Genomic DNA, 21,276 nt, shown 5'->3' with positions numbered 1-21,276 from the left:
CTTGGTTCAGTGCATTATTTGTGGAAAAAGAAAAAAAAATCCTATCCTCTTTATGTTGTCTAATTAAAGTCCAGAAGAATCTGACACTTGGGGAAAAAAGCAGAACCAGAAGGGAAAGAGGATCTGTTCTTGACAGGAGGTATTGTTTCCTTTCTTAAGTTTCATGGAACACACTAAAAGAGTATTTAAAATCGCCACATGTAGTTTGTCCCTTCCAGCTGGACATGGCACCAGTCCAGAGAATAATGATGACATGAGCAAGGTGATTTTAAAGGGACCCACATAAGCTGATCTCTTTTCTCTGCAGATGACACAAATAGAAAGCTTTGAGCAAGAGTGGAAAGACACACTATCACTTGCCTTTCCCCTCTGAAGAAGCTGGGACACATTCTGCTCAGCCAACATGTTCCCAGAGGAATGTGATTTAACTTCCACTTTTCACACAGTAAGAAGCAACACTGGAGACCTGTCGGGAGGGTGATAGCAGCCTGGGAGGAATTTGGATAAGTGTTTTTCACTCCAGTGTTTTCATGTGACTTGACTCTCATCTCGATTTAGTTACATCTTGACCTGGAAAATGCTGCCAATGTTTGCCTTTCTTCATTTGGCTTACCTTGATTCATTATATGCATATCCCTCCTTTCCCTACTCCCACCCTATGCAGCCTTTCCCCGAAACCTACTAATAGACTTTCTCCAGATGTTTACACATGTATTAATTCTGTTTCCCTCAGTAGGGGCTTTACTTCCAGGGAGGGAAAATGTATTTGGGTCCTTGAAATATATACAAAGAATATTCACCTAAAGCAGCCTAAGATGTTCCCTACTCCTTTTGCCAGATCTGACTATTCATATATCTGGCAGCTTCTTTAAGAACCCTCTGGTAGCAGAGAAATTAATACTTCTCACTTCTCCCTAGCTTTTTTTCCCTCCCCCCTCCATCAAACGACTGATCTTTATGCATGAGATAATAGACAAGCCTTGGGTGACCTGTTTTTTTTTCCCCTCCCCCCTCCCTCATTTTTCCTTGCGGTAAAATAGTGCTGAAGAAAGAGGGCACTAGTGTACAGCCCAGATCGCATCCTTGCACCGTCTGGATTAGAGCTGAGGCGTCTGCGAACCGAGCGTGGCCCGAGCTGTGTTCTGGCCCGAGGACCATTGCGCTGTCTACCCGGACTCAGGTACGTCTCAAGTCCAATTCTCCAAGCAGACCCAGGTGAGCAGACACCTCCCCGGCGGTGAAACCCACCCACAGTGGCAGACAGTCCCAATCTATGGGATTTCCTACTGGTCCCAGGGGCATCTCCGCTTATTTCTTTTAGTCCAGCATCCCTGGGAAGCGTCGGGACCCATGAATGCCTGGGTTGTCTTCCTCCTTTTGCCTGGCTCACCTCCTGTGCTCTTGCTCCCCGCCCGCTCCCTTAGCTCCTTTCTTGTCCGACTCTCACCTTGAGAAAGGGAGCTGGGGAGGAACGAGAGGGAGCCAACTTCAGCCCCACAGGCGGCTGAGATTTGGCGCCTCTGCCCCCGAAGCGGGCGGTTTTGAATATACCTGCAGGAGCACTGCCTCCAAGGAGAAGAGAATGAGAATGGTGGGGTGGTGGGAGACAAGGGGAGGTTGTGTGTGTGTGTGTGTGTGTGTGTGTGTGTGTGTGTGTGTGTGTGTGTGTGTGTGTGTGTGTGTGTAAGGAACGCAGGGAGGAGGGTTGCAAAAGGCGTCCCCTCCAGGCGCTGCGGGGGAAGGTTTCTGCCTCGGGACTGAGCACTGTCCAGGGTTCTGAAGAAGGCAGAGCTTGAGCTACCGCTGCAAGAGCTACCCAGAAGCCCACCTCCATTCCCTTTCTAGAAATGTGCAAAGCCAAAGGTCCCGATTTAGGCGAGTGCAGGGGCCCCCTACACCTCCTCCCTCCACCTTCCATCGCGGGAAACAAATTACCTTATCTGCACCCTTTCTCCCTGAACATCTACAGTAAGCCTGACTTCTTGGGTGTGTGTGGGGTTTGGAGGGGGCGGGGGTGTGGGAGAAATACCAAACTCCGACATGCCGAGACTTTACCAGGCGTTGCCTTAGTAACTAATATGGATTTCCTCAACCTGGCAAATTATATTTATTACTTGGGTTGTATGTTGAGGTCTCTTCAACCCCTCGAAGTTAAAGTAAAAGATGAATTCCTTTTTTGCGTTCATCTTGAAGTAATGTTTACAGCTTCATAATGAGTTTCCAAATTTCTTCTGGGAAAAGTTGATCTTTTCAAATCCGAAAAGTTCTTTTGAATTAAAAGCCTTAGCTCCTCCTCTCCTTTATTCCCTTTCCCCGTCAAGTCTGTAAGTGTAATGGGTATTTGGGGACCTGGAAAAGGCTTGAAGCTGAAGGAAGGGGCAGGTCGGCGGGGCTTTGCGCCTTCAGGGACGGATGAGGGCACTGCGGGCAGGACGCACCACCTTCCGCCTTGACCATAGCTGGCTCCCAAGCTGTCCCTCCCCCGATATCATGATGTGCTGGAATGAAATAGACCGGGCAACTATTAACATTTAACATCACGGACCCGGAGTTTGAAACAGGTTCTGTGATAACGCAGCTTTGATTTTCTTCCTTTTTTGTTGGCAGCGTCCAGCTCACGGCTGCCACCACGGCGTCCATTGTACTCTTGACCAGTTTACTTTGATGCACCAGTGAAGAAGGGGGCTCAAATTCCCCTAGAAACGCCTCCAGGACCAGGAGGTGGTCCTGGAGGACCAGGAGGAGGAGGAGGAGGGGAAGGAGGCAGGGGTGCAGGCGGCGGAAGTGTTGGACCAGCGGTGTTGGCAAGCGGGACCGAGCTGGGAGAGGCAGGCGTCGGGCATCTGTCTACGTTGCGAGCCCGCAGAGCCGGCTGGCAGGACCAGCGTGGGAACGCGGCTGGCCGGCTGTGGACGGCGTCCTCAGCACAATGGTCCGGCTCCTCTTGGTTTTTTTCCCAGCGATCTTTTTGGATATGTCCCTTCTTCCCAGGGGACCCGGTAGGAAAGTGTTGCTGGCGGGAGCCTCGTCTCAGCGCTCGGTGGCCAGAATGGACGGAGATGTCATCATTGGGGCCCTATTCTCAGTCCACCACCAGCCCCCGGCAGAGAAGGTGCCCGAGAGGAAGTGTGGAGAGATCAGGGAGCAGTATGGCATCCAGAGAGTGGAGGCCATGTTCCATACATTGGATAAGATTAACGCGGACCCGGTCCTCCTGCCCAATATCACTCTGGGCAGTGAGATCCGGGACTCCTGTTGGCACTCCTCTGTGGCTCTGGAGCAGAGCATCGAGTTCATCAGGGACTCTCTGATTTCCATTCGAGATGAAAAGGATGGGCTCAACCGGTGCCTGCCTGACGGCCAGTCCCTCCCCTTAGGCAGGACTAAAAAGCCTATCGCTGGTGTGATCGGCCCAGGCTCCAGCTCCGTAGCCATTCAAGTGCAGAACCTGCTCCAGCTCTTCGACATCCCCCAGATTGCCTATTCTGCCACAAGCATCGACCTGAGTGACAAAACTTTGTACAAATACTTCCTGAGGGTTGTCCCTTCTGACACTTTGCAAGCAAGGGCAATGCTTGACATAGTCAAACGTTACAATTGGACCTATGTCTCTGCAGTCCACACAGAAGGTAGGCATTGCATTTGGGAAGGAAAGGTACAGAGAAAGCGAGTACATTGCATGATATGCGATCGTGATCATAGTATTGTCCCTATTTATTAACATCACTGTGGGGAACAGATTTTACCCTTGTCAGTACATGCCCACCACCAAGGCATTGCCTTTTATCCTCATTCTGTAGTTATAGTGTAGGAAAACTGTGTCCCATGGTGTTTGGGGGATAGTAGGAGTCTATCAGATACAAACTCTCTATGAACAGCGTCCAACTGTAGTTTTTGGACTTAGATGTTTGCCCTCACATTCTGCGTTTGTGTTTGAAAGGCTTGTTTGCCCAAAGTGGTATACTACTCTTAATTAAGAGACTGGCTATGATTTTCCAAGCTTAATAGACTAATCCAATATGAGCAATTAGGAAAACAAAAAAAAAAAACCAAAAAAACTTATTGTCCCCTAAATTGGCCTTGAAAGCTTGATCTTGTCTTGAACAGCTGAAGGTTCTTCTTTGTCTTAATGTGCCCCTTCTTTCACATCCAAAGCTTACCTGTGAATGTTGGATTAATGCAGTCATCTCCCTCAGTATATCAGAAACTTATTTCAAATTCTGGAGTATCTTAGATACAATGGAAAAGTAAATAATTTAAATCATTTACTTATTTTCTATTACCTATGTTAAAATTGTCCAGATGCCCTCACTCCTCCCAAGAATTTTCTTGTGTTTGAGAAATGACACTGGTGACTTCTTGGATTTGAGTTTTGGTTTCTAATCTTTTTCTTCTTACACAATGACTTTGCTCATTAGAATTTAGTTAGATCAATTACTAATAAAAGGATAGTGGATATTAGTTTAAAAATGGCTTTTAAAAATGAAATAGATTTACTTGAGGTTCAAAACTTTGATTTTTATAGAATCTTACTTACATGAATTCTCGAAGTATTTCTTATAAAGATTTCCCTTACTCTCCTCCTCTTAGCCTGTATAGATTTGGGGATAAAATGAGACTTTTGAATCTATTCTTAACTCACTTATTATGTTTATAAAGAAACTGATTAAACATTAATGCCTAGGACAATTCATATATATATATATATATATATATATATATATATATGCTGGCATAAGGAAGAGAATCTTGAGGATATTGCTGCATTTATATTTCTTAATATCAAATTATTAAAAGAAAAGCCAGGAAAGAAAGGAATGATTTCATATTCTTTTAACAGTTACACAATATTCAGTTACTGGTGTGAAGTCTGATTTTAGAAATTAAGAAGCATTCTTACTGAAGTGGTTATATGGTGATTGTTAATGAAAGCCAGTGCTTTAATTTATAAAGGGAGCAGTTTTCAGGGCAAATAAAAATAATGTAGAATTATACATTATAATTTCAGAGTTTGCTTTTGGGGAAAAAACAACTTCCTGCTGCAATATTGTGACTTCTAACAACTGACTCAAATTTCCAAATCTTCATTCTTAATAGTGAATGGCATACCTCTTTTTCAACAAAATCTCATATAACTTTTTTAAGACACAATTTTAAGTTCAAATGTTAATCTCTTACATATTAATGTCTAATGTTAATTTCCTATGTTTTAGTGTTTAACATAGTTTCCTCTAGTGCTTAGGTGGAACAACTTGAAAGCACAAATTAAAGATGTGTTAGTTATCAGCATTAGATCTCCCTAAAAGGGAATGGCAAAATCTAGATGGGATGTGACTTACTTAAATATTAAATAATTCTCCCTCCACTGAGCTAGGTCATTGTTTATAGACATAAAAAGTATAAATTCCTCCTTTAAGAAGTAATACTTCATCACTTTTATATACTAGTTTTATTTTCCGTATTTTAATATAATACCATTTTACTTTGGGGTAGAGAAGAGTAGAGAAAAGACAATTTTCAATTGGTTTTCCAGTTGCATCACTTTGCTAAAAATAATTACTAATAGTGGGTTGCTTTCTGACAAGTAGAATTATGTTTTTGGAAAATTAATTGGACTTGTGTTTGCCAGTTTTGTTCAGGAAGGACTCATATTAAAATTTCACCCTTATATTAGTTTGGATTACTTTGTTTCCTTTCTACCTTCTGACTGACATGTGTGGCAGAGATAATGTCTCCATACTATTATAGTAGTTGATTCCAGACTATGTGTTCATAGAACAGCATCAGAGCTAACTTTGGTGTCTATTACCAAGAGTTTATGCCATTCACCTTGCCTTTTTTATATGATCTTATATCTTCTAAAGGAGAATTTGTTTCTTTTCTTATTAGACATAATATCTGTGGAAACTAAATTGATTTTATTTTCCTCTATCTGCAAAGAAAGATAACAGTCTCTTTTGTATAAGCTCCAGATGGAAATTTATTTTTCCTGAGGTTCTGCCCTCCTGCTTCTCAGGGACCCATGGTGTACTGGCCTGCAAGCATTTTCTTGCATCATTTAGTAATTTTCCTGCCTTCAGACTGATGGGGTCACCTACTGGTGACAGTTCCTTGTCAAAAAGCTGCTAAGACCACATATCAGTGTTGTCTCTGCTATCTGGGCACTATTCAGGAAGGAGGCCAGTTTGAGTATTAGCAATTTGCAGCTTAGAAATTCTGGAACCTCCCGTGACCTTCACCTCTCCTTTCCAAATTTTGCCATTCTCTAGTCAATTTATCATCATATATTATATATTTTTAAGTTAGAAGTTAGGCTAGTACAGTTAACATCAAAAGTACTAAGTGACTAGGCCAGCATGTCTTCATTTTCATGGTTAATTTTGATGGACTTTACAATCACAGTTGGGGCATCCTATTATTTGAATGCCCCAATTGTTTTTATATCCCTTTATTATTTTATTTTATACTGAAGTTAAGCTTGGAGATATTTTCTGTTTGTTTTTTTAAATGAGCTAGAATTCAGTTGTTATATTCTTTTACTTGCTTTTCAATCTTTTACCACATCACCTGTGCCACACTTATCCTTTGGGTCATGACAACATCAGTTTACCTGACATAAAACAGAATTGGTGTACATGTAGTTACCTACAGTAGGCTCTCCAGAAAATTTCCAGGATTGGTTCTTGAGAATATTGAGGTAGGATTTGTTGAAGGGTGGGCACTGAAACAATAGAGCCTTATTCACAAATAAAAATTGAGTGCATTTTGGAGCAAGCTACTCACCTGGAGTATGTGTCTTTAAATATGCTAAGCATAAAATACAAAAATAGCCTACTTCTGTGAAGAATATCTTGGCCAAGGACACTGTATTTCATCCTCATGATGAAATGCAGATTCTCCATCAAGAATCAAATTTATCATTTCAAAAAGTTATAGAAAGTAGTACTTTAAAATAATTCTAGTTGATTACATTAAAAGCATTGAACAAGTCCAATAAAGAATATTCCTTGAGTTTGTAGCTTCAAAAAGTTTTTTTTTTTTGATTGGATACATTTTCACTTGTTTTAAGCCATTCTCTGTCAGTATTTTGTCTTATAGTGTCAGATGAATATTGTTACGATAAAGGGTTTAATTATGCTCCTATACAGTGCCCTTCACTATACAGTGCTTTTTTGTTTGCAGTTACGTTTTCATTGTGGTGCACCTTTTTTTGATGCTTGCTTACATTTTACATGAAATTGGCCTTTTTGGGGGATTCTTTTCAAAATATCATCTTTTTTTTCTTAGAAACCTTTTTCTATTTGATATAAAACTTACTTTAAAAGTCTAATTGCATCAGAGGAAAATACTCCAAAGTCAGTTAACTATTACTTTAGCTAATGAAGGTAGAAATAAGAATTTTATTTCTACTAAATATCATATTTTCTACCTATGCATCAGCAACTTTCTTTATATCTTTCTTATCTTGATTCCAACATATTTCACAATAAGTTACCTTCATAAATTGCTCTTTTTTATTACAAAATAAGGAATGGGAGTGTCTTCAAAGGTATTTAGGTCAACCAGTTAAAGATGTTTAAAACACCGCTAACTTTGCCAAAAAGTAGTTCCCATATGCTCTGAGTTTCCTATTTATGATTAGGATTTCTAATGAGAATGGGTGAATATAGGATTTAAAGTCAGAAGCAGAATTTCACCTATTAGCTTTCTATATAATGACCTGACTCCCTGAAATTTCCACTAACTCTCCATCAACCACTGGGAGTCATCCAAAACAATTTAAATTCCTCTTCCATGTGATATTTGTCATCAATAAATCCTCTCTCATTTATGCTATACCTCACCAGTTCTCTAACCCATTTATTCTAGTTTTTAATTCTGTCATCATCACAGATAACTCAAGTAGACCTTAGATAAGTTATTATCCAGAAGTCTTTTAAAACATGTGCACTGCTGCTGGGCCATATCTCCTTCTTTTTATGCTTGGGCAATTATTGCTATTGATATTGTTATTGTTATTTTTTCTGAGAGTAGGATTTTTTTGTTTCTTTTTAAATGTAAAATTATTAGTTTAAATCTGCCTTATCAGTAAGTTCTAGGATTTGATTATTTAATTCATCTTAGTATCACTTTAGGACCAGGTTTTTGTCCTCAGGATTTAATTATATATATTGAAACTAAGTAGGAGAGGGTCCTGTCGTCCATCACCAGCAAACTATGTCCTGGCTAACTCTGGTGGTCACTCAGCCTTTATGAATTTCCTTGACAGTATGCTTTTCCACTTCATACTGTATCACTTTATAGATAAATAAATTAATATAAGTAATTTTAATGAAAAGCCATCAGATATTCAACTCTAATTGAAGATTTACTATACCAAAAAGTGTATATAAAAAATTTGAAGACTTGGTCGCAGTGACTAAGTCTTTTACACTGTAAAGGTGGTACAGTTTGAACACATGTAAAAAAAAAGATAAGTGTAGACATTTAAAAACATGAATTTATATATGTTTAGGGAACATTAAAAGAAAATATTGGTGAGTGTAATTAGCTAGAAAAATCCAGAGCAAAGAATTTTGATTAGTGTGTGTGTGTGTGTGTGTGTGTGTGTGTGTGTGTGTGTGTGTGTTTAAATATGACATTTGTAAAAGTTAGAAGCAGTAGTAAGGATGTCCCCATGGGGGATAAAGTAAGTGGGTTAGCTTGACTGGAGTGGAGATTGTGGTCCAAGAACTAAGAATGAAGATAGCAACTCAAATATGGATTCTTATATTCTGTGACTCTGTGACTGTTTATTGATATGAAGGACAAAATGTTGAGAATCTTGAAGCAAGTGCCGAAGAGTTTTGGTTTCAAGAAATATATGCCTAAGTAGAGTTTGATGTGATTCAAAGATAATAAAGTGAATTTTACTGAAATATGTAGGGGAGATCTATTAAAGGGTAGGGGGAAACTAACTATAAAAAGGTTAGTTATTGTGGAATTCTATGAATTGGCTGTTGAAATAGTTGGGAACAATAAAAGGTGCTCCTTTGTCAGGGACAAGGAGGAGTCTGAACTATCTTTAGTCTTGCAATCCTGGAGGACCAGGAGAATTTTGGTGTAATTTACAAGCATGTCATGAGTAGTTTTCAAAACCATGATTCTTTAGGTTGAAACAGCATGGACTAAGATTTAATATATTTAATTCAATGTGTACTTTGGCTAAGGGCACATACGTTATTAGCAAGCATGGGTGTGTGGACAAAAGAAAAGCCAGGGATAGTTATGAGGTATTATATTTGTGATTTTAAAAAAGTGTTCACATCCAAATAAAACCTTGTTCATCCAGAACATCGATTCTCCAGCTGACTTACCTGGGTACTTGAGAGTTGACTTCTTTAACCTCCAACCTTTTACATTTTAAAAATTGAGTTATAGTTGATATGAAATATTATGTTAGTTTCAGGTGTGCAAAATAGTTATTTGATGTTTTCATACATTCTGAAATGATCATTTCCGTAGGTCTAGTTATCCTCTATCACTATACAAAGTTATTAAATATTATTTGTTATATTCCCTATACTATACATTTTAAACATTTTACAAGGTGATCTTTGCAAACTATACTATGTGGTTTTCTGACTATTTAAAAAAGAGTGCTAGATTTAATAGACACTTTTCTTAAATATACAAAGTAATCTTTATGATTATCAATTTTTACATGTGCTGAGATACAGTGGTAATCTTGAAGCCTATTGAAAAATATAAAACCATTTATTCCTACTAAAAATGGCCCCAGATTGCCATACTTTTGAGTTTCTGTATTTGTTATTTTCTCCTATATTGGCTAGACTTATTAAGTCATTTTGCAAGTTATTTAATCAGTATTTAGCAAATAGCTACTATGTGCAAAGGATTAAGGTGAAATACAAAGATAAAAAGAAGAGACATCTTCATTATTTTGAGAAAGATTGAACTCTTCTTGATTCTTCTGCCATGCCATCAATCACCCTATGATTTTGTTAGCTTTGGAACAAATTTTTCAAGTAGCTGGCCTGCATAGGGTAGATGGTGATGGCAACTCCTATTTTATGTTTCTGTCATGTGGCTTGGCAGTTTCCATTCCTCTTCAGGCACTAAAATTTTTCTCCTAGTGATCTACGGTACTACTATACAATGACTGTTTTATGAATTTTTAAATAACTTCCCAGGCAGTGGCTAGAGTGGTATTATCATGAAGAGATTTGTCAGAAGCCATATTTTCAGCGTGCCCCATAGTAAGAACACAGAGGGCTGGGAAACCACAGTGGAGGACAGAATACTTTAGCGAGCACCTACAACCACTGAATAAACAACTCATAGTTCATGCATTCTGATATTGATCGGAAGCAGCATCTCAGTAGAAGGAAGTTTTCAGAGAAGCTATGGTTGAAAATGATGTGGCTGTCTTATCCATCAAAGAGCTATCATTAATGTTTTTATGTAGAAATATTTATGTAATTTATGTACTCAAATTTATTTATTTATGTATTTACTTACTTATTTATCCTGCCTAATTGCTCTCTATGAATGCCCATGTAACATTTAAGATCTGAATTTACAGGAAAAATTATAATTTTAATATCCTTCAGTCTCATGGGAAGTTTGCTTTCTTAGACTTGTGGTATTGTGGTACCAAATACAGAGTTAATGTTTTTATGAAGGGAATTTATTGGGTTAGGTAGAAATTATCATTTATCAATTTTAGAATTATCTATTTTGGTGACTTCATGGCCAAGAAATTGAAAATTCAAGGTGATTATCAAAACGATTTAGATAAAAGCCTAAATTGGCCACTGGAGTACCAAAAGATTTTGGGGAGAAATTCTTTGGTCACCAAGTAACTTATTTCGTGGTCTAATGAAGACATGACTATTTATGCATTGGTAAACACATGTGTCTATTATGTGTTAGACACTGGTGTTGGTGCTAAGAATACATAAATTAAAGGAATTAGGACTGTTATTATTGCTATTGCTATTATTATCCTCAAAGGTCCCATAGTCTGTCAGAAGAGACATATATGTATAGGTAGTTATACTCTCATGGGTTACAAAAAGTTAATCATTTGAAAAAAATAAATGCACAAAAGACTATGGGAAATATCATATGTTCATTTCAGTTTTATTTGTAAAATGGGAATGATAATCACTGCTATATTACTTACCTCATAACAGTGTTTCAGAGAACAAGGAGATGGTATATACAACTTTCACGTGCTTTTGTTAAACTTCCATGAAAGAAATAGATTCTTAAGATATTAGCTCTTCTTAGCTGATGAATATTGAGCAAGTACATGAAATCAGTTAATCAGGTATATATCTTTGACCCAAAACCTGGTAACATAAGACAAAAATGAAATTCGTGGTTAAAAGTGTAGCATGTGCTATAGATTTTAAGAATCTTTCTCATGTTATAAATGAGAAAACAAAGGCCCAGGAAAATAACATGACTTGCCCAAGACCATAATATTTGTCAGGAGCAAAGCCAGAACTAATTCAACTTTGTGTTAGATACTTTTTTAAAACAAGACTTGATTATTTGATTGATTGATCGTTTTTAAATCACATGATTCATCTTCATGCATTCCTCTCTCCTTTGAGGTTTATATCATTCAGCCAAGCTACATTCTTCCCAACTTTGCTGCTGTCATTTAGCAGCTTCCAGGAGATTCTTCTGTCCCTGAAAACTCATTCTTACTGCTGATAGTCCTCCCTTTCAATATTGACTCTTGCCATACTTATGATTGATTCCAGTATTCATGTGTGTGACCCATTGATACCTATCCTCTTCAGTAACATCAACTCTGTCCTTTCCCTTCACTTCAGCAACCCACCTAACCTTGACATCACCAAGAACTGTTCTATCTCTGAACTCTTAAACATCAGAAAGCCTCTGAACAATAGAAGCCTCTTCTTTTCAACTTCTCTTGCTCCCACCTCACCTGCTCTTCACATTCCTCTGGCAAGCCTAGATAAAGCCATTTTCTTACTTGATCTGATTTCTTCCCTGTATCTATGCAACTCTACCTGCAAATTTGTGCTTGTTACCATCTAGTGATAAAACTTCTTTCTTAGAGAAAATGAACTTCCAACTTTAAGTGTCCATTCCATATGAAACTCTAGTTAAGACTTGTCATTTTCCCCCATCCCCTTCAGTCCAGAAAAATAAAGACCAGAAAGGAGCACCTTTTTTAATGAAAGAGGAAAGAATTCCATCCCTGTGAGGACTGTGGTCAAGAGTGGGAAATCACACTTACTTAGATAGCCCTATGGTACCATCTCTATAGCAAGTGATCAGGGGTGTGTATAGTGCATAGGGATGAGAAGATTTGAAAAGGATGCCTAGAGCTGGATTCCAGGGATCAGGGATAGGATAAGCCCAATGGGTTCATGGAATTAGCCATGCTTAGAGAGCCATCAGGACAAAATGTACAAAAACAATCCCTTAAGTTTATTGTGCAGATGAAATAGAGCTAGATAAATGTAAGATATTATTGTTGTTGTCAGTCTATTCCAACCTTAAATAAGAAGATGTCCTTAGTTTAAGTGAGCCAGTGTGAAGTAATTTTAAGAATGTTCTAGAGTGAAGGTGTGCAAATAGAGTAGAGGTATATCTTGCTGATTTGCTAACTTTGAGCAGCATATTCAGCTTCCCATGTTCTTCCTTCATAACAATTGCATCCATAGCATGTGGCCATAGATGAGGGCTTTCCTTTAGAGTTGGATAGATTATTCTATAGTTATTGCTGGATCCTCTGAAGCAGTTTCCTCTGTTCTCTGTGATACTCTGATACATTTTACAATTTGTATGTTATAAAGGGCTGAACAAAAAAGATCAATAAACAAGTTGCTGACAGTATGTTGAAGAGGAGAAACTGTTTACAATAGAATTTAAAGGGTGGTGTGAAGATATTGAAATAGGGAAACAAATAATATCCCTTTTCCTGGATAAATAAATATATTGTATTATTTTCACTTTTTGGTTGACAGATATTACTCTGTTGGTAAAGAAGAAGACGTGTTCAGATGTCTGTCATAATTAAACAGATGTTTAGTGAACACTTCCTCTGGGTCAGGCTCTCTGTTGTAGCCACTGATGACCAGAGCTAAACTATAATTCCTCTATCAAGAAGTTCATCGTGTCGTGATTACCATTTGGTTTGATAAATGCAACCATAGGAGTAGGTGTGAATAGAGAGGTAACAGAGAAAAATGTCACTACCTTTCTCTGGGCCAGGGAAAGAAGTGAGGGTAACCTCATAGAAACCTCCCAAAGGAGGTGACATTGAGATTCACCCCATTAGAGGAATAGGAGGACACAGAAGAGCTAATATGAATAAAAGTATTGATGTAGAAAACAAAGTAGGCTCAGGGAAATTAGACTTATCAGTAATTCTGGAATATATATTCAGGGAAAAGGATTGGGGAAAGATCAAGATGGAAAGGGGGGAAAGGCCTATGTCATGAAGGGATAGGATTGCCATGCCAAGAAATTTAGGTTCTATTTTGTAAATATGGTGAGCGAGTGAAGGATTTTAAACAGAGAGGAAACACAATCAGATTTATATTTTGGAAAGGGTACCCTGAAGATTTTGAAGAGGACAGATTAAGAAAAGAAGTCAGATTGGAAATTGGGACACAAGTTGGGAGGTCATTGATGGTTCGGAAAGTGGTGGAGAAAAACCCAATGTAATTAATCAATTTATTCAAGAGATGATAAGAGCTTTACTAAAGGAAATGTCAATGGGGAATGGAAAAGAGAATGGATTTGACAGCAGTTTAGTAGAGAGATTTGGGTTTGGTGACTGATTGGTTATGAGGATCAAGGAGAAAGGGAAGTCAGTAATAACTCCTAGGTGTCCATTTTGTACAACTAAATAGGGAGAAAAGAGGAAGCACAGATTGGGAAAATGTGAGTTTTACAGTAGTTGAATTTGAGGTATCCATGAGACCAGGAAGTTGAGAGATCCCACAGGTCAAAGATCTGGAAAGGGAGGTAGATTTGTGATTTGTCAGCAAATAGCTGTGGTTAAAACCACCAGAGTGGTTGAGATTACAAGGGAGAGGATATAGAATGAAAAGAGGAATGCTAAGGGCAGAACTTTGAGGAAGGCGAAAATGAGAAAGAGGATCCAGAAAAAGGATGGAGAAAACTAGAAAACTAGAAAGAGAAAGAGGAAGAACCAGGAAAGAAGCAGACATCATGGCAGCCAAGGGAGAAGAGATTTTCAGGAAAAGAACAGTAACAAATACCACAGAGCTGGCAGGGAAAGGAGAGTTATAGAAACAGTGCTCTGTACCAGTAACCTCTACTTCCTCCTAGCTTCTGCCTCCCCAAGAATCTCTCTCTCTCTTTTAACTCTGAATACTTTAATGTGTATTTTCTACAAACAAGGATACTCTTGTACTTAACCAAAATATAACCATCAGAACCAGGAGATTATCAGTGACACATTACTACCATTTAACTCTCAGACCCCATTTGAGTTTTACTTAGTGTCCCAGTAAAGTCTTTTGTAGCAATAGGATCTGGTACAGAATCAGTCCTGTCTCTCAAGCTCTTTCAATTTGGAGTAGTTTCTTAGTCTTTCCTTGATTTCAAAAGCTTGACAGTTTTGCAGATAACAAATCTAATTATTTTGTAGAATGCCCCTCAGTTTTGGTTCACTGATGTTTCCTCATGATTAGGTTTAAGTTATACATCTTTGCTAGGAATATTCCAGAAGTCATGCTGCATTCCTGTCACTGCACTGCTAAAAGGTATATGATTTAAATTTGTCCTATTACTGATGATGTTAATTTTGATCACTAGATTAATAGTGTCTCTCTCAGGCTTCTCTGCTGTGAAGTTACTCCTCTCTTTGTATTTAATGAATATTTTATGGGAAGTTGCTTTGAAACTCTGTGAATATCCTGTTAACCATCAAACTTTTGATTTATTCATTAATTTATTTATGTGAGTATGAACTTATGGATTCCTATTTCATTCAGTGCATTTTAATCTATTATTATTTTTTATCATTATTTTTTTTTAGTACTAAATTGTCAAGCTGGTTTACCCTTTGTTTTTGGCTATAAATGCCAGTTTGGAACAGTGAAAAGGCAAATTTCATCTTTTCTTCAATGTTGATACATGCCAAAGGAAAGGCTAGTATGTAATTTCCTTAATTTGTCATTTTAAAAGTAAAATTTTACTTGAAAAGGAACAATTTTTTAAAATGAAAAAATATTGAGCAAGTGATTAATTTTTGAAGTGCTTATATTCTTCCTTTCAGGAGATTATTTTTAGGCTCTCCTAGGTACAGAGGAATGCACTAGAGCAGTGCTTCTCAAACCTCCTTATGCATACATATCACTTGGGAACTCAATAAAATGCAGATTCTGATTCAGTAGGCCTGCACTGACCTGAGAGTCTACATTTCTACTAGGCTCTCACATGGTCCATGGACCACAATTTGGATAGAACTGATAATGTCTTTCTTATGCTAGTGCACTGTATATGCCTTCTCACACATTTATGAATTATTTCCTTCAGAATCATTTATACATGTCTCCAGGCAAAGTCCTATGCTCCCGAAAGAGGCAAAAAGTGGTTTTTAAAATGTGTGGATTTACAAAATGATACTAAAGACATTTATCTATTTCTTACATTTAATGATTTTTAAAAATATGCACTAACCACCCTGAATACTTGATGAATGTGGCATTGGAGTTAATCAAATTTCTGGTTACATGTGTGCCTTCTGCTACTAGAATATTCTACTCTGATAGCATATCACCCCTGATGGAAAGTAAATTTCTGGATGATAGGACTCTTTGTTTTGTTCACTGATGCATCGCCAGCAATTGAAACACTGCCTTGCACATAGTAGACATTCAATAAATATTAGTTTAATTGAATTATGTAAGGAGGGATTTTGTTCCAATTGCTTTTTCTGCCTTAGTAAAAGGGTTTGATGATTTAAGAGCTTGAGGTGCTTCCCATCAATTCCTATTACCAGCACTGTGAATGTAAATGAAACAAGAGAATAGACTAATTATTCAACTTCCAAAAACGAACCACCTCGGAAGTATTTGTTTTGGCTAAATTCTTTATAAATAATTTTTTATTTTATTTTTTCTTATGATAGTAGAATAAAGCAAAGAAAATATCCAATTAATTGCATGTTTTATGGGTAAACTCTTCTCAATAAATAGTCCTCTTCACCTTTACCTTTCTGATAATTGAGGAAAAATTACTACGTTTACTGTCAATTAGGACTCACAAGTTATATTTTTTCATTTTCTTCCTTTTTATGAATACTTTTTAATAGATTTATTTATTTGAGAGAGAGAGAGAGAGAGAGAGAGACGGAGTGCACAAGCATGGGGAGAGGCTGAGGGAGAGGGGGAAGAAGACTCTTTGCTCAAGGGGTACCCTGAGATCATGACCTGAGCTGAAACCAAGAGTCAGACGCTTAACTGACTGAGCCACCCAGGTGCCGTCCCCCATTTTATGAATAATGGATGTCCCATACCAATAGTCTCCTTAGACTTTAGTGCCCAACATGCAGTGGGAAGTTTACTGAGTGGAAGGAGCTGAGTTTGGTCTCATTTTCTCCATCAGCTACTCCTTGTGACTCTGAACAAGTCAACAAACCACTTTAAGCCTGTCTTCTCATCTGTAAAGGGTCTGTCATGCTTTCGTCCCAGCCTCCTGTGAGCACCATGTGAACTGAGGTGGAAGTACTTTTGAAACCGTAAAGTTTTATATAAATATAGCTAGTTGCAGTATCTTTGACCATATATTCTAACTTACATTATTATTTTCTCATTTTAATTATTAATAACTGCTTCCTGACCTCTGCTTTTCCCAGAACATTATAAGCAGTCACTTCTATTTAGCATTTATTTAGAATGACAGATTTTGTTTTGAAGGAAATATTTCTCTAAGTCCCTATTTGAAAAGAAAAAGTTTGAGCTTAGGTGACTTACCTGAGGTTGCACACAGCTCAATACTGTAAGAAGACTTTCACTGTAGCTCAGCTTTTGCTCTCCATAAACTCTGAAGCATCTCCAGATCATTTGCCTTTATCTCTTCATATTCTCTTTCTACTCTCTGATTTTCCTCCACCCTTAGTCTTTCTATGTGGGCTTGAAGGCCAAGCATTAGCTTCATGCCAGTGAGCCAACCAGTGAATTCATTTATTTGACAAATGCAGATCCCACTAATCATTTGGCATTGTACTGGGCATCAGTATCAAGAATGAATCCAGACTGCAGATATCCATCAAGGGTGCTAACTTAGGTAAATATCCATGAGAAATTATACTGATATTTATAGCTATATATATATATATATATATATATATATATATATATATATATATATATATATATATACACACATATATGGTATGCAGTAAAATAATATTATCTATGTTTCCAGACTATGGATAACCTGTAGTTCCTACCATTGCTTATAGTCCAGAAGGAGAGATAAAGAAATAATTTTTGCCACTTCATTGTGTGAATGAATGTGGATAAGGAGAGAGTGTGGAGTTTCAAGAGAGGAGGAGATTACTTTTAGGTGGGGACATTAGTTAGGTATTTTGGAATAAGTAGCATTAGAACTTGGTCTTAATGCTAGCTAGCCTTGCAAAGGAAGAGCTAGATGGTAAAGGAATTTCTCATGAAGGAAGTCATGTAAATAAGGGCTCTGAGTAAAATGCTAACAGATGTACAGGTAAAGATGAGCTGGTTAATTTGTCTGGGGCAACACTTATCTAAAAGGGAGTTGTGAAAGAATTTATCGGAAAAGTAGACCCAGATCTCAGAGTGCTGACAATGTCAAAGTTTGAACTTGTCTTCCATCTGCTAATTTAGTCAAAATAAAGTGGACCCTCTTTTGCAAATTTCTACCAAAGACTGATAAATAGGGACTTATTTTTAACTCTTCCCACCCACTCATTTTTCTGGTCCTTTTTTCTTCCTTGTAGCATTTGCTCTAGAAAGTGACACCTTTGCAGGGAAGCCATCTTCTTTGTTCCTCTGGCAAAATGTCATTAATCATACTGTCCATTTGCATTTCCATAACAATATAAATATTTGGTCATAAGAAGGACACAGGAGAATGTATTGCAATGTTTTGCAGCTAGAGTTGGAGTCTACATGGACATGTGGCCCGCCTCTCAGGGAAGCAAGAGGCATATTACAAGCTGGTTTCTCAGCTGTGAAATGCCACTACTTAGGTCACATGCCTCAGTTAAAAAAACTGCCAGGAGCAACGCCTTCTCCTTGGCGGAGAAGCATGCCACCTGTCACCCAAAGCTGCCATCCCCTCTGGCATCATGCACGGGTAACTTTGATTTGCTTCTGCATATGGGGAGGTTGTGTTCTCTGCCTTTTGCAGCATATTTCTCTGTGGCATTTATCTGGGGTGAGTTCATTCTTGAATTGGGGATTATTGCCCATACTCCTGGGGGTCAAATCTTAATCTGGAAGAATAGTTGCAACCTTGGGGATAACAGTTGAGTGAAAATGTGAATTGTCTCAAATGTGAAGATTGGCATATGATGGGCATATTTCCACTCAACTCCCAGCTGTGATGCCACCCTTGGTGATCTGCAAGATCATATTTTATTTCACTCTGTAATGACATGCAGGGATTCCTGGAAATCAGCCTTTGAGAGCACACATTCTGGATTCGTTAAGGACCATGTCCCATCAGCTCTTAAGGACTACAAAAAGACATATAATTTGTATCTTCACAAGCAGGTGCAACACTTCTTACTGCATGTACCTTATTTTAGATTTCCCCCTTTGTAAGGTCTGACATGGGGTTAAGCACAAAATAAGTGCTTGATTAATACATGTTGAATGAATAATCAAGTGGCGGTTCTGTTAAAAGGTAATCGAATAGGCATTTGTGCTGGCCATGATATTGGAATCCTTTGGCTTCCTATTTTTTCTTAAGAAGGAAATATTTAAAAACCAAAAACACTCTACATTTATAGAGTTCCATCCACCATAATAATGCCATCTTGGCACAATGTTGGACTTCAGAGTTTACAGTGTGTTTTCTCTTGCATTTTGAGTGGTTCAAGAAAAAAAAAACTGCATTAAAATATGTACTTTCCCCAATTTTTTTCAAGTGTAATTCCCATTTTTGCCATCTGTTCTTATTCTAGGTTGAATTGTGTCCTCCCAAAAAAGTTTGACTCTTAATGCCCAGTTTCTCAGGATGTGACCTTAATTGGTGATAGGGTCTTTATAGAGGTAACAAAGTTAAAATGAGATCATTAGGTCGGGCACTAATGCAATATGACTGATGTCCTTATAAAAAGGGGAAATTGGGGCATAGAGAGAGACACACAAACAGGAAAAATACCATATGAAGATGAAGGTAGAGATTGAATGGCACATCTTTAAGCCATGAAATGCCCGATTGTCAGCAAATCACTGGAAGCTGGGAGAGAGACCTCAAACAGATGTTGCCTCCCAGCCCTCACAAGGAACCAACCCTGCTGACATTTGATCTTAGACTTCTGGTCTCCAGAACTATGAGACAATAAATTTCTGTTGTTTATGCCATGTGCTCTGTACTTTGTTACAGCAGGCATAGGAAATAAATAAATAAATAAATAAATAGGACTCAGGTTACTATGTTGTGGAACCTGGTCTAGGCTTGGGTGCTTCCTGAATGTGCTGAAAAAACTAGTCTTTATGGTGCAACTGATGTTCATCTTTTTATGGACTATTAGTTGCTTAGCCTTTAACTAACCACCCCTCCCCAATCTGTCCCACCACATTCTACTCATAAACGGTAATATAACTTAGATGTCTGTTATTATTATTGAAAAATAGTAATGATACCAGCACCATTGATTGAGCATTTATGGTATGCCAGGCATTGTGCTGTTTTGTGTACATTAGTTCATTTGGTCCTCTCAATAACCCTAAAAAGTATGTACTGTTATTACTCTGGAAAGATTAAAAATGTTTTTCTAAGTCATACAGGTAAAAAATGACAGACATGGGGTCAGTCTTATTCCAAAGCCCAGGTGTCTGACTGCTATATCATTTGTATAAAGAGGTGCTACAATATTTAACAGGTTTATGACTTTGGGTCTAGATATTGTTAGCGTTTGATTTAAATGAGTAAGGGAAATGCAAATGAAGGCAGAGACCATATAACCATAAGTCAGACAGTGTCTTAAAAAATCAGGTCCTTGAGCTAGATTGTATCTAACATACCTGCCCTAGTTAATCAGGAGGACCACATAGTTCAGCCTAACACTACTTCAGAAAAGAATAAAATGAATGCATTCTAGGTCTTCCTTTTCAGTTCTTTTCATGTTCAGAAATGTGTGTCCACTCTAAAGCTCGCTCCTGTTGATTGTAGAAAGACAAACAGAGGGAGACGTCAGGGTGTGAAGATGGATATATATATATATATGTATCAGAATCACTATTAACCTTTTAACATGAATCTTTTCATATTATTCTGTATTATTTTTTATTTGTTTGTTTGTTTCAAGCGGGGCTTGAACTCCTGATCCTGAGATTGAGACCTGAGCTGAGATCAAGAGTTGGATGCTTAACCGACTGAGCTACTCAGGCACTCCTGTGTGTGTGTGTTTGTGTGTGTGTGTGTGTGTGTGTGTTTTAAACTAAATATGGTATATGCTTTCTGTGAAAACTGAGAAATACAGAACAGTATTATCAAGAAAATGACAATTACCCATAATTCTAACTCCAGGAATTAACCAGTGTTAGCATTTTATCACATAAGATGGCTACATGTTGATTTGTTCTAAAGCATACTTGACATTTCTTCAGACTTCAAATTTGATATTCCTGGAAATGATGATAAAAAACCATAAACCATGCCTCTTTTTTCTGTGTCCAGAAAAGTCCTATCAGAAATGAAGGATTTTTTTTTCCACTGGACAAAGGGAAAGAAAGGCTTCTCTCTAGAAATTTCTAGGGCTTTAGTACTTGGGGAGTTTATTACATTTTTTAATTTAACAATGGTCTAAACTAACTCATTCTCAAAAGCACAATTTACAAACACTGCCAGTTGATTTTCTAGCGGAGTGTTAGTTCATATGGAAGCCATCCTCTCCTGTTTGGTGCCTATTGTTATGGGTACATAGCAGTATGTTATGAGACTCTTGGTTTGTTGTAGGAAGAATGCAGATGTTAGATGGGGTCGGACTGAATGAGCTGTGATTCTTTGAGAAGGGGATCATAGAGTTTATGGCTTTGTAAC

General features: G+C 37.9%; 1 protein-coding gene across 3 annotated transcripts in view; it reads left to right on the top strand.

The window, feature by feature from the left end:
• Positions 1 to 358: 358 nt before the first annotated feature.
• The window catches only part of GRM1 (glutamate metabotropic receptor 1), a 438,705-nt gene continuing 417,787 nt past the window's right edge, over positions 359 to 21,276 (top strand). For 2 of the 3 annotated variants that reach the window (XM_027604132.2, XM_027604134.2), the window contains exons 1-3: positions 359 to 445; positions 1,041 to 1,180; positions 2,608 to 3,629. In XM_027604132.2, the coding sequence (XP_027459933.1) occupies positions 2,930 to 3,629 (700 nt within the window). In that variant the 5' untranslated portion in view covers positions 359 to 445; positions 1,041 to 1,180; positions 2,608 to 2,929. Of the gene's footprint in view, positions 446 to 1,040; positions 1,216 to 2,607; positions 3,630 to 21,276 lie in introns of those variants that run through there. The other variant, XM_027604133.2, reaches the window with a different exon arrangement.

The sequence above is a fragment of the Zalophus californianus genome, chromosome 7 (assembly GCF_009762305.2).
Source record: "Zalophus californianus isolate mZalCal1 chromosome 7, mZalCal1.pri.v2, whole genome shotgun sequence".
NCBI lineage: Eukaryota > Metazoa > Chordata > Mammalia > Carnivora > Otariidae > Zalophus > Zalophus californianus.
This window is presented reverse-complemented; position numbering and strand designations above follow the sequence as displayed.